General features: G+C 27.7%; 1 protein-coding gene across 2 annotated transcripts in view; it reads left to right on the top strand.

The window, feature by feature from the left end:
• Positions 1–15,523, top strand: part of LOC130677594 (probable JmjC domain-containing histone demethylation protein 2C) — a 106,098-nt gene that overhangs the window by 20,953 nt on the left and 69,622 nt on the right. For both annotated transcript variants that reach the window (XM_057484431.1, XM_057484432.1), the window contains exons 4-7: positions 378–572; positions 1,674–1,758; positions 1,866–1,957; positions 10,108–10,192. In XM_057484431.1, coding sequence (XP_057340414.1) covers positions 378–572; positions 1,674–1,758; positions 1,866–1,957; positions 10,108–10,192 — 457 coding nt within the window. The remainder of the gene's footprint in view (positions 1–377; positions 573–1,673; positions 1,759–1,865; positions 1,958–10,107; positions 10,193–15,523) is intronic.

The following is a 15,523-nucleotide window of genomic DNA, read 5'->3' on the forward strand; positions in this document are numbered from 1 at the left end:
AAAAGTTATTTTATCTATTAAATTTTATTTTTCGAAATTCAAAAGTTAAATTTAACAAGCTCAAACAAACTTTTGAATTACTACAGATAGATTTAAACTTTTCTGATCAAGACGAAGTGCCTTGAGTTGAGTCAAAGTATCCGAAACTTGTTCTCAAACTTTTGACTTTCTTTAAAAATAATAAAATTAAATTATAAAATAAAATAAAAAACTTTAACCTGAGTTTGATCGATCAAGAAAAGTCGAAATTTATATTTTATGAAACTCGTTTTATTACAACTTATCCTTGAACATCAATTGTTTGATGATAATAGTATAGTTAAATACTTACTGCTAATAGATTTATTAACTTGTTAATTATAAATTTGCACAAACAGCAAGATTGGGAGCTGACAAAAGCAAGTTTACCATGGGCAAACTCTGTAAGAAGATGGGCAGAGATGCAGGATGGTCAAAGGATTCTATTAACCACACCCAGTGTTCTAGTTGGCTTCAGGGTCGAGGTTTATCGCGCCGAAGGCACTACCCAGTGGTACACAGCCGTCATTGTTGGTTACAACGAATCAACCAAGGTAAACAACGTTTCTTTTTGTTTTTATTTACGCTCATTATCATTACAATTAATTAATTATCCTCGACATACTAATTGCAATTAATTCTGATTTTTATTCAGTTAAAAAAAAAAAAATCATTCTGAAGTTAGCAGACAGTTAACAATTTTTTGATTTCTTTTTTAAGTCAATTAAAAAAAATCAAAAATAAAAATATGCACCTGTAGAAAATTAAAAAATCCATCGGTGCAATTTTTTAAAAATATTTTTTTTTGAAATTTAGTTTTAAAAAAAATCCAAAAATTATTAGACGTCATAAAAAAATGGTCCTGAAGTTAGCAGACAATTAACAATTTTTTGATTTTTTTTTAAGTCAATTAAAAAAAACAGAAACTAAAAATATGCACATTAGAAAATTAAAAAATCTATAGGCGCAATTTTTTAAAAATATATTGTTTTAAATTTAGTTTTAAAAAAAATCCAAAAATTGTTAGACGTCATAAAAAAAATGGTCCTGAAGTTAGCAGACACTTGACAATTTTTTGATTTTTTTATCATTAATTAAAAAAAAAATAAAAACTAAAAATATGCACATGTAGAAAATTAAAAAATCTATCGGTGCAATTTTTTAAAAATATTTTTTTTTTAAATTTAGATTTAAAAAAAATCCAAAAATTATTAGACGTCACAAAAAAATGATCCTGAAGTTAGCAGACAATTAACAATTTTTTGATTTTTTTTTCAAGTCAATTAAAAAAAACAGAAACTAAAAATCTGCACATGTAGAAAATTAAAAAATCTATCGGTGCAATTTTTTAAAAATATTTTTTTTTTTAATTTGTAGTTTAAAAAAAATCCAAAAATTATCAGACGTCGGTTAACTTCAACGTCATAAAAAAATGTTCCTGAAGTTAGCAGACAATTAACAATTTTTTGATTTTTTTATCAAGTCAATGAAAAAAAATAAAAAATAAAAAATATGCACATGTAGAAAATTAAAAAATCTATAGGCGCAATTTTTTTTTTTAAATTTTTAGTTTAAAAAAAAATCAAAAAATTATTAGACCTCGGTTAACTTGAACGTCATAAAAAAAAAATTATTTTTATTATTTAAAATTGCAGGATTTGACAGTAACCGATGACACTGTGCTTGAAGAACACAATGAAGACCCGAGATTAGTTCAAATGCGTTTGATCGGTGACGGAGGTAATTTTTTTTACAATATATATATATAAATAAATATTATGTATGTACACATGTATTATGGAAGACATTGAAAGTTTATACTGGCACTTTCTCATTTTATGATGCAGTCGTGGAGAGTATCATGAGGGGCGAGGTTGTCGGCATGACGCCGAGGAGGTCGAGGTCGTCGACTGGCCTGATGACGCACGCAATTGTCGTCGTGAGTATACTTAATTTTTTTTTTAACAAATTTACTTGTCTCTTTATTTATTCACATCTCAATTATTAACCTCTATCTAAAAAAAAAAAAAAATTCTCGAGAATTAAGTAATTAAAATAGAAAATAATTGAACTATGTCCTGTTGAACGAAAATATCGGGCAACTTAAATTCGATACTTGGATTATTGCCAAATACTCGAGATATCATTTTTTTTTTTCTGCATACTCAAGTTCAACCAAATAGAGCAACGAAAACGCATAGGAAAAAAACAATGATATTTTTATTTAAAATTTAGAATAAAATAAGTTTGTCTAGCCTTAAATTTATAGGAACGGTTATTAAATATTTTATTTATTAAGGTAACGGTTGAAAACAAGAGCATGAATAAGCAGGCGATAGAATAAAAAATAAAAGGGATGAAAGAGATCAAGTGAAAGGGAAGTGGAGTCGAGTATTGATATGTAGCAAGTGAAAGATCCACTACATATATATGTATGTATGTGTAAATATATAAAATATAGGAGAGTTTGGTACAGAGCCGAGTGAAAGAGTGGCGTGGACAGGAATGGAAGGCCATCGACGAGGGTTGAATGTGGATGAAAAGTTTTAAAGACTAAGCAAAGAGACGGAGGCGAGTATGGAAAGCACGAGAGGGATATGGGCAGGAGGGTGAATATGAGTAGAATCGAGGAGGGTAAAGCATGTTGGTAGAAATAGTATAGGAGTGGAAGAGGTTTAAATATATGGTGAGTATGGTAGAGGCAGAGCGGGAGGAAAATATATATAAGCGAGTGTAGGAGAAGCTGGTGGAATCGAGTGCTGCTGGGGAATCGCGTCGTTAAAGGGGTGGATACGTTGAGCGTTGAGAATCGCGTTGATGTAGGTGAGGGTAGAATAGCATCAGGGCGGCGGTCTCAGCCCCAGCTGTATTGATTCGCTCGCGGATTTTGCGGGGATAAAAGGGGTCTCTATTTGGAGGCCGAGACACACCCCCGTTGGCCTGGGTAACACGGCTACACGGCAACACGGTTACACGATTTTCTCCCAGTATATACAGAGCTTGTGGAACTCTGGCTGGAGAACTCACCCCTTTAGCAATCCCGTACAACATTCTAGCCCAAGCTCTATATTCTCTTCTCCCTCTCCCTCTCCCTCTCACTTGCTCTAGCTTGTTGGTTATTGTCGGCTGCTGCACGTCTACCGCCGTCTATTCACGTGCCGCCGTCTCTTTTTACCCTCTTTCAGAGCCACGATACCACACCCTCAGTACTCTAGAACTATACACGCCGAGCTCTACTATCCTCAACCTCCCATCCTCTGTTTACATCCGACAACTAATAGCTCCATCCAAGTCATCACTCTCGGCTATTAATACTTTATTTTTTATTTTTTATTTATTATTACAATCCACTTATTTATATTTCATCAGATGTCATCTTAAAATTAATAACTCTTTCAAAAATTTTAAAAAACCCGTCAGCCGATAAATTTTATAAATAAAAACAAACGTAAAAAAAATTTCACCTTTACTTCAAGGCTGAATTTTATATTTATTTTCATTTCAATAATAATAAAAGTAACAGTTATAAAACCGTAACAGTAATGATAAAAAATGTAATTTTTTTACTGCATTCCCCCAACTCACCTGTTTAGTCATAAAATAATTTATGAATGCGTTATATACCCAGCATTCCATCGCTCCCCTTTTCATTCTATTCATTTGTACATACATACATATATACATATACATATTTACTTATATAGCACACGGGGGTGAATAAATTGTAAAAAAATTGCAATAGCAATCGCGAAAATTTTCTTTTCATCAATTTATTTACTCACTGCAATAATGGCAATTAGTAACAATAATAAAAAAAAAGTATATAAATTTGGTCTTAAAATGTACATGAACCGGTTTACATATTAGTGAAGGCCGGTGCATTATCACATTTAACGCATGCTAAAATATGTCGGGGTCGAGGTAACGTTACTTTAACATTTCTATATACATGTACATATATACAGTGTATGAGGCTATTAATAAACATATATACATATATATAATATATAATTGTAAAGGGGATGGTTCAGCAGCCCTTCGGGCATGTCTCGACTGTCTGTGCACTGGCTGTACTAAATCTACTGTACTGTAACAACACAATGAGCGGGTTTTGTATCAACGACCGACGCCAAGAGATTTCCCCTATACCTCTTCTCATTTTCTCAACACATATATATATATATATATATATATTTTGTACATATACCTTTTAGTATCCCACCTGTTTATGCAGCAGTTTCGAGTGCTGAAGAGCGCAAGAGTAAACAGTTGTGAGTTTTAGTTAAAATAAAGTTCCATAGAACAAAACTACCCGCGAACTTTGAAAACATTTAAACTTTTAAAAAAAAAATTGTTAATTTTATTGCTTATTGTTTGATAAAAAATAATGGAGGCACTGGAATATTGTCGATAATTTATTGCATGTGAGGCAAGAGGAAATAAGTTTATACAAGAGATATTTTTCTATAACTTGCACTCCGAAGGACCACCGAGGATACTCCTGTAGAGGATACGATGCTTGGCTAAATCGATTGGCTTACATCCCAGACGGTATCTCTTGCCCGCACGATTCCACAGCCTCCGGCAAACTTTGAGCTCGTGCAATCTCGGTATTTTAAAATAATAGTTTACTTTTTTTTATCCCTACCTTCAGTATGTCGCGCCACTGGATTTAAAAATTTAAAATCACATTTTTTTAAATTTTCAAATGCTTCGACTTTGAAATTTTGTAAACAATTTAAAAAATCTAAACTTTAAATTGATTTTTAATCGCAGTCATATCACGACTTCCCCTCCCCTACTAATAATCATACGCAGATTAAAATTCAGTAAAGATATCAGATGAACAGGAAATAATTGAGAGAAGGGATAGGGATGTACAGGCGGAAAGTGAAGGGTCCAAGGGGTTAACTTTGTCCTTTGTGGGGATATATTATATCTATATATTATAATATGAGTGGGGGTAGTCATTAAAGTGATAGTGGGGATGACTGGACGGGCTGGTGGGGTCGGTATCCCGAGCGAGCCTCATGCAGTCCCAGTAGACGGCAGCACTGCGGCCCGTGCGCATCGCAGAGCGTGGAAACATTTTTTTTTCACTCGTTAAATAAAATAAAATAAAATAAACGACAGATTAAATTTTAGTAGATAAAAAAATAAACTTAACACGAACGGCGGTTTGTTAATTCGCGTGCCACAAGTTGATAAAATATTTAACAAAATAAGTGAATTTTAAATACAAGTTATAACAAAACGTATCAACGTGCGTAGTTTTTTTGTATCAGTGATTTTTTTTAAATATTTTATAATTAAAATTAAATATTTTTTTTTTTAATTAATCGATCCGGATCCTGGTCAATTAGTGTTGCGCATCTGTAATTTGCTCTTCATTCCATTATCGGTTATTATTATTATTATTAATAATAATATTATTATTATTTTTTTTTATGGTGAAAAAATATATATAAATATATATATAGATATATATAGAATACATAGTTGAGTGGTGGAGTCTTTGTGCAATTATTTCTGGCCGGATCGATACTCGTCGACGCTACTCAAACTCGCAGTTTGGCGCGATTTATTTTTAAATTTAAATTTGAATTTATTATTTAATGATGATGGAGAACGGAGTAGAATTTTCATAAAGATTTTATTAATAACGTGATATATATATTGAGTTTACATATTTGAGATAAAATATATATGTAAATATAAATATATAAATAGATAAATATAATACGAGTGGCGGGAGTACAAGGGCGAAGAAAGTGTGTGAGTGGCATTAAACAAGTCGTTAAACGTTGGATAATTATATAAAACGTAACAGAGTAACAAACAGCGAGTTGTGTCGTGGTGCCAACCGGATATTACTGGTGGTTTTAGTGTATATATATTGTATAGATATATATGTATGGTGTGTATGTTGAAGATAGATAGTATAGCGAAGAGATAGTTACGTATATATGCGTATATATATATTTATTTATATGTATATATGTATGTATATATTTATATAAATGTGTATATGTATATATAAGTGACGGTGACCCTTGTTGACCCTCTACGGATAACAAGAGGGTGTGCAGTCATTACCATTTAACGGACAGACAGACAAGAAAGGAAATAAAAGTAAGTCGACTTTTTTTGAATATTCAAATTTTTATTTTGGGGGGAAAAAAATTTTTGGGAGAATTATTATTCAGGAAGTGGGAATGCCGGACAATTTTGTGGTTTTTTTTATTTTCTGTGAGTAGAAGTTTATAACGAAAATTGATGATGATTTGAAGTTAACAGACAATCAGAAATTTTCGGATTTTTTTTTTTTTTCAACAAATCAATTGGAAAAAAAAAACACATGTAGAAAATTTAAAAAACTATAGGTGCAATTTTTTTGAATATTTTTTACTTGTTTTTAAAAAAATCTAAAAATTATTAGACGTCTGCTAACTTCAGTATCATAAATTGATCATGAGAAAAATGAGTATGGAAATTTTTTTTTTAAATGAATAAATTGAATGTTAATTTATGAAATTTTTAAAAGTTCATATGGAGAAAAAATTTGGAAAATGGATCTAGTATTTTAGTAATTTTGATGTTTGAATTTAAATTTTTGATTAATTTTTTTTGTATCCGCAAGAGAACACTCGTACGATCTGTCGCAATAAAAGTTTAATATTTTTAAAAATAAAATTACAATCGAGTCAATAGAATTTTCTGGACCTGGTAATCCCAGTTTTCATTGAATATTTTTTTTAAGCTGTAGCGGAATTTATTTTCAATAAAAAATATCCTCAATTCGCTTTGTCCAAAAATTCCCCAGACTCTTGAGCTCAGAATTTTGCTCAAATCATCAAAAAATCTTGGATTGGATATCAACTCTACTTTTTATTTCAAAAAAAGTTCTGACTTAAATTATAAATTTGATCCACATAAATTTATTCAAAAATTCAAAATTCCTTGACAATTTTTCCTTTGATAATAAATTAAATTCCAATTATAAATAAAATAAAACTGGAGCTGCGTAATGTAATTATATATATGAACAAATATATACATATATAATATAAATTTTCCCGTATTAAATTAATTCTCTTTTTATCTTTACGTCATCTCTTATCTTTTGTACTGCGTTACACAAGTACAATGTACTGTTTGACAATTTATGTCTCTGTCTAACTAAATCTGTCTCATTTTATCTTTGGTTTTGGGTTTGTTCTCTTATATTATACATATACTATTCTATGTCTATCTCAATCCACTTCAGTCTACTGTCAACGAAATTATTCAGTGCTCTGTAGAATAATTCACTGGTAAATTCCAAGGGTTTAGCATGACGGAATACAGACAATAATTATTATATCATCATAATAGTAATTATTATCATTATTATCATTATGTATTTACTGAGTATTTGAATTAATATATAATTAAACCATTAATTAAATTAAAAAATCTGAAAACCGGTTGAGCTTCAGACATGATCCTGAAGTTAGCAGACGATTAACAATTTTTGAATTAATTTACAACAGGTCAATCACAAAAAAAAAAAAAACTGAAAAAATGCACATGTAGAGAATCAAAAAAACTATAGGTGCAATTTTTTTTTTTATAATTTACCGTTTTTTTTCAAATTCAAAAGTTATTAGACGTTAGCTTTTAGTATCTTCCTGCGGGTCAGTCACGAAACGGGATCATGGGCTCGAAAAAATTATTGTCAATATTCGAGCTCTTGTTGGCAATTGAAAGCTTTTGTCGAGTTCTGGAGCTGATTAGATTTTGGAATTGATCGACCGAACAGTATTCAAAATACTCGAGAAAAACGGAAATAATTTTTTTTTTTGTTTTTCTTAAATATCTCAGAATCTATTTGATAAAATGCTCTTATATATACGCGAAATATAAATTCAAATGAACTCTTTCGAATGCCGCAAGAATCATCTAGATCGAGTGATTTATTCAAAATATATGAGAATTTTACACACCCAGAAAAAAAAATCTCTACTGAAGGTTAATATTTTTAATTCAAGAAGATTTTTTTGAAAACCTGAATTATCTTGGCTCAAGAAAATCTTGATTTAGTTCCCGAGAACGTTTGTCTTCCAAAATATTTCCTTGACTCATAACTTTTTTTTCCGTGCAGACATTTCTGAAAATTTAAAAATAGCATCCTAGGGCCTTCAGACGTCGATATTTTATGAAAACTCGAATTTTGAAACGTGGGATAAAAACAATAATTTTTAAAAATTTGAAATTTTCTGAGCGGGAAGTTTAAAAATTCTATTTTTATCAGAAAACTAGTTCCATTGACATCAATACAATAATTTAAAAAATATATATAAATCAGGGGTAATAAGCTAATATAAAGTATAATACAGCAATAAAAAAAAATCTTAAATGAATTGAATAAAGTATTTTATAAGGATAACGACATTTTTCCTTTGTATTCTTTGGTTATAATAAATTTACATACTTGCAATTATGCGAACGGCAGACGGCAGTTTGCGGATATACGAGTCAGTGCAACTAAATATTCTGCTTCTTATTCTTTACTTCTTATATACTTCCATCCATTCTTTCATATGTACATACATACATACATACATACATATATATATTTAGTGGTATATAAAAGTATCACTGGATGAGCCAGACAGTTGCCTACAAGATAAAAATAAAGAGCGAGATGAAAGAGGCGAGTTAGTATAAGGACGTAAGAGAGTAAAAAAATAAATAAATAAATAATAATAGTAAGAAAGGAAGAGAAATAACTCTTTGGTAAATCGCCAACGACTTTAACCCCAATTTGCAATAAAACTCAGGACGGAAACGCATCTTCAATTCACCCTACAATTTATCCTTTTTGATTATTACTTCTGTATTTTTCCTTCAATCCCATGGAGATCAAATGTAATCTTATATTTTTTTTATTTTTTATCTCAATAAAAATATAAAGAGAACTTGAATTACATAAAAAAATTTATAAAACAAAATTATTGAAGCCGTAGTTCAAAATTTTTGAATTTGTTTTTCAAAAATCTATTTTTTACTCTGACTTACGTGAAATTTTTTTTTTAATTTTATGACAGGATCTGATGTATCGGTTTTTATTATTATTAATATCTATAAATATATGTATGTATATATGTACTATACTATGCAGTGTTAATTTATATATATATGTATATATAAAGTATATATGTAATACTGACACGGCGTCCCGTTTATTTGCGCTAATGAATGCACGAGCCGAACAAAGCCCACGGTTTGGTTTGTACGGGGGACGAAAGAGAGGCGGATGAATATAATATAATAATGTTATATATATATATAAGATATATATGTATGTAATATAAGAGGATGAGGATGAGGATGAGGGAATTGTAAGGTAGAAGAAGAGATGAAGGGTTTTAAATGTAAAGGTAAAGAGGTATTACTAATACTTGAGCATTAAATTTAATGCTGAGTACATTCATATGTATACATAAATATGTTTCATAGATGTAAAGATATATTTAAAAAATATAAAAAATATTTACTGAACGGGTATAATTATGAGGATGAAAATATATAAATTTGAGGGGTTTTAATAAAATAACAATGGGTTATTATTATATATTTTAAATTTTATATAAGAGTATTGAACTTGAGGTAAATAAAAAAAAATTAACCAACAGTTAATTGACAATTTTATATTATTTTTTAAAAAAAACTTTACACTGATAATTATATCAGCTCTTAATTGCTTCATTAACTTTCTTTTAATACTTTTAATTATCAATTTTGTTAATGCGTAAAAAAATAAAACTATTAAAAAATCGTTAAGTTTTTTTTTACGAGATTTATTATCTTTTTTTTTTATTGTTCTAAAATAAGATCTTGATATTCTTTAATTTGTGTTATTATTATTTTTTTTTAATTTCGTTTTTAGATAGTAATCATTAATCACAACTTAAAGGCATTAAAATAAGAGATTAGATAACGGTTGAATAATTTATTTTTATGAATATTTCTGTAAATTAGATTTTTATTTTTTATTTGCAAATATATATATATATTTTACTGAGAAATATATTTTTTTTGTTTCAGCCTCGAGTGCCAAGAAGACCTCGTGGTCGTCCAGTAACCACATCGTTAACAGTTACACAACCAGTGTCACAACAATTAGAAAAAGGTAACGTTAAATTTCATTTTTATAAATCAAAAAACTTTTTATTCCAAAAAGACTCAAATTTATATTCACCCTCGGCTTTAGGGATTTATTTTAATGTTCAATATTGAAAAGAATTTTGAACTCCAGTGCCTGTAATTTAAATTACGCGCCCTGTGGGCTTTCAAAATTTTTTTCAAAATTTTTTAGCTCTGAGTCTACTGGCAATGAAAAAAAATCAAACATTCTTTTGACTTTAGGAAGTTCCCTAAAACCCAAAAGGCGAATAAAAATCTGAGTCCTTTTGAAATTAATAACGCGATTCATTACTCTACGGGTAGTAATTACATGGATTTTAATTAGATCACTAGAATTATACTAGTGTTTGAAAAAAAAATATATCGTCAGTCTCAAAAATTGATTTTGTGCAAAAAAAATTTTGCAGCAGTAATAAAATGAAATAATTTTATTTCTTTATCTCAAATTTTGATAAATACGACTTATGATTACACGAGTTACGTTTTCGTACATTGAAAATCTACAATACGTTTTGATAATTTACGTCTCTAAAGGTTCAGTTTACGTTTTAAACGTCAGGTAGTCCAATCTGCGGTTTAAATTTCAAATAGAATTTATAAATTCATACTAAATCTGATTTACTAATCATCATAATTTTTCGTCAAATCAAAAATAATTAACACGCGTGCTTGCGTGTACTGTGAAATTTATATTTTACTATAAATTTGTGCCTAAATCTTTGAAAAATTGAAGGCATTTTAAATCAAAACTGACCGCGTCATAGATTTTTTCAAAAAATTTCATTTCCTTTTGATTCAAATATTTGAAAATGGAATTAAAAATTTGAACTCTACAATTTCTCACATATTCTTCATAAATAATATGAAAAAAAAATATATATATGTATATATATTATCTTTCCCCTGAAGAAGCTGATTCATTAACTGATGACACTAAATCATACAAATATATAATAGCCAATAAAAAAACTTTTTCTCCAAATTAAATAAATTGATGAAAATTAATTCAATTATCGTCGAATTATTTTGTCAATTGATCGTATCAAAATTATGTTACATACATAATTAAAGTAATAACCAAAATTATATATAAAATATATATGCTGGTATAATTGTTATCGACTTATAAAGGCTTATCCGACGTTTGCTTTTGATAAAACGCCACGTGATTCATGATACTCGTTTCCACCCCCCACAGTTACTTCCGTTATTGGCTCAAATGTTGCTGTATATTTATATATACATTAATAAAATATCGCAATAAAAAAAAATATTTAATGTCTCAATTTTCAATTTTATTTAATACTAAAATATACAAATTTTTTTTATTTTATTTTCTATTAGAACTTCATTCATAAAATATCTGTATTTTTATCATTTATTTATTCTATTTTATCGCAACTGCATTTATAAAGATGTCCCATATATAGGCCATTTAGACGTTCAATTTTTTTTTAAATAAATTTTTGTATAAAGTATCGATAAGTGATTGGAAACAAGTGAAACTATGAAATATATATTCGAGTTAAAAATAAAAAGAAAAAATTTCACATTTGATATTTAAAATAAAAATTAAATGGTTTAAAAAAATATGATACTGAAGTTAGCCGACGTCCAATAATTTTTGGATTTTCTTTTAAACAATAAATTATTAAAAAAAAAATATTTGAAAAAATTGCACCTATAGTTTATTGAATTTTTATGACAGTAAAGTTAGCAGACATTTGAAATTTAAATAAATTTTTTTAAATAGATAAATAATAAAAAAAAATATATTTCTAAAAAAATGCACATGTAGAAAATTTATTAATCTATACGTGCAACTTTTCAAAATATTTTTTTTAATATTTATTTTTTTGTTAAAAAAAATCAAAATGTTGTTAAATGTCTGATAACTTTATTGTCATTAAATTTTTTACGTGTATATTTTTAGTTTTATTTTTTTTTTTAATTAAGTCGTTGAAACAAAAATTCAAAAATTTTTTGTCTGCAAACTTCAGGATCATTCAAAAAATTTGCACCTGAATTCGGGATTTAAAAATTTGTCAGTTTCATATTTAATTAAATTAATTAATTATTCTTGTCATTTATTAATTTTAATTAATATAAATATTATTTGATAATTAAGTGATTAATAGAGAACACATTTGTCATTTATATAAAATTCAAAATTTTGTTTTTGAATTTGGTATTGCGATAAATTATAATTAATACGTTTAAAAAAATACATGCATGTAAGAATGAATAAGAAGTATGTTGGTAAAATACGAATGAGTAAAAAAAATGAGACAAGAACCTGATTCTTCTGTAGTAGGCCAAGAGAATAAGTAGAAAACAAAATAATAAACAAAAAGTAAAAGACCATCCGGAATAAATGCTTCGAAGAACCGCGAACCGGTTTTTTTATTTTTTTTACAAACAAAAGGCTATGAGAGTCTCCGCCTCTTCTCATTTCGTTTTTCATCATGATCATCATCATCTTATTCTATTTCTTCATCTCCATTTTGTCTCACTCGGTCTTTTCCCTAAAAAATTCGATACAAATAAAAAAAATAATTTAAATAGACGTTTAAAAAAAAATTTCAGTTCTTTGGCCCCGAAAATTTTGGGACTAAAAATATACTTTTTTTTATTTTTACAAAGGTCATTTATTTCGATAAATATTTAAATATGATAAACATATAAATTATTGAGTTTATTGTAAATCTCGTAAATAATTCATGGGTTCTTTAGTTAATGAGGAAAAAAAGTTTACAGTAAATAAGTAATTAAAAAAATTATAAACAAGTTCATTTATCTTGACAACTTTAATTAAATTAAATGTTACTGGTGAAAAAAATTTATTACAGATAGATACTGATTGATATTTAAATAAAAAATTGGTATTGAGTACTCGTGATCTTAAATGGTAGTAAAAAAAATAAAAAAAAAAAACTACGGCCATGTTCTTTGAAGTTGTTCGTCTTCATCATCCGGTTGTACATATATATATATATATATATATATATATATATATAAGTATGTATTAATGTTTTTTTTGGTTGTGTAAAAGCCGCCCCCTAGCTCAATATATCCGTCTTGGTAGCAAATATAAACCAGCGTGTCGGATGACACATTTGCCAAAAATAAATCATCAAGTAGATTGATATTTCTTAATTTACATTAAAATTATATACATAAATTCATTATTTCATAATATATTTATATAAACTTATATAATAATTTAAATACTACCGCAAAATATTTAAATTTATTTCACCAATTTAAATTCCCGCCTCTAAATTATTGATTTTAAAGCTAACGGTCACAGGAACTTTTTTTTGTAGATATAATTGGCTATTAAATTTTTTATGTTAAATTTTATCGTAACTCAAATACGTTACCATAATTTTAATTTAAAGTTCAAAGGTCCATTTAAATATTTAACTTATTTATTTTCCGAGCTTTAAATTATTATTGCGGGTTAAATATCTGAAATACGGTAAAATTGCACAGAAATAAATTTGTTCGTTATTAAATTATCTAGAAATAAGGTCTCCTTAAACATTTCCGTAAAATCGATAGTTTAAAAGTTACAGGCATTTAAATGTCAACATAATGATAAAGTTCTTATTTATTTATTTATTAAAATAAAGACATTAATAATTAAGGGAACCACTAGTGTGAAATTTTGAAAAATCTTTTTTTTTTGCATATTTCGATAGTCTATACCTTCAAAAATAACCTACTAAAATTTCTATTGCATATCTCGAATAGTTTTCTTGAGTTACTGCCATCTGAAGAGCAGCCGCTCATCGGTTCTCAAAAATCCATTTTTCAAAATTGCCGCGGTTGTAACTCAAAGACGAATCATCCGATCGATTTGACTCTTATTGCAGCTTCTTTTATATGTTTCTCCATACCTTGAACCTCCAGTTTTCCGATCGAATAGAAAATGTAATTTTGCCAGACCAAAAATCAAATTTTCGCGGGAAATTTGAATTTTTTTAAAAACTCCGCCATTTTGCTAAATTTAAATTTCTTTCTCAGCCCGAGGGTCAGTGTACGAAAAATACCTTCTAGTTTAAAAAACTTTTTGGTTTTTTTTTATTTCCGGCACTGCGGTCGCTGTCACTGCAGCAGAGGGGACTTTTTTTTTGAGCGGGAGATTGTGAATAACTCGCCGAATTTTGAATTTTTCCGTCCAAAAATTTTATCTTGCTTTCGCTCCATATCCACAAATACCTTTAGAACATTGAAACATTCCATGGAGTAGTTTTCTTTAAAAAAATGACCAAAAATCATCGTTTTTTCAGGCGCTCAAATTAGTGGTTCCCCTTAATGTACTTTTTCAAATTGCTTCCAATTTATGAAATAATTATACGATGTAATTTTAATAGGTAAAATCTAATAAAATAATAATAACAATAACACTTACATAAATTTTAAAGTTTATATTTAAAATCTAACACATATATATGTATATATGTCTTTACATAAACAGTTATTTAGTGATATTGTGTGCAGACAGTTGAATGAAAGTCTTGTATAGTTGTATTTTATTACTGCTTTTACTACATATACATATATATTTGTATATATATATATGTATTATATTATAACGCAACTTTACTTAAAGTCGTTATATTTTCACGAGCACAGTTGCAAAACTTTGATAATTATTGTTGTGAACTGGCGCAAAGTTTACTCCTGAATAAGTAGTTCATACTTTTTTCTTTTTCTTTAAAGTAATAGAAAAAAAAGTATTAAAAGTATATAACGCCGTGTCCTCATATTATTTTTATTTTTATTTAAAATTAACAATTTTACTTTTACAATTTAAATATTTTTATTGACAAAAGTTTTAATGACAAATAATATGAGTATTAGATATTTTATTTGAATTCAATAATTAATGCACAGAATAAAATGTCAGTTTAAAATATTTAAAAATGAAATTTAACGTCAATCTAATGGATGGGGTTTGTTATTTTAAAATTGTCAATTAAAAATTAACGTCAATAATACCCATGTCACTGGTTTAATAGACATATTATATATATTCATTGGTATAATATTTTATGGATTGAATTTTACCTGGTTTAAATAATAATGTATAAGGTCTATAAATACGGAGCAATGAAATTGAATATGTCGCTCATATTTTGAAATGAGTGAATTCTGAGTAAAAAAGATTTGTCTCTCATCAATTCTTTTTTTTTTAATACATTTAATATTTGTCACAAAATGACAGTAACTTTTTTTTTTTTTATTCAAGTTTTTGTTAATTTTTTACATAAATTTAAATTACTTATTTTTATATATGTTTAATTAATTA

This window comes from Microplitis mediator, chromosome 11 (assembly GCF_029852145.1).
Source record: "Microplitis mediator isolate UGA2020A chromosome 11, iyMicMedi2.1, whole genome shotgun sequence".
NCBI lineage: Eukaryota > Metazoa > Arthropoda > Insecta > Hymenoptera > Braconidae > Microplitis > Microplitis mediator.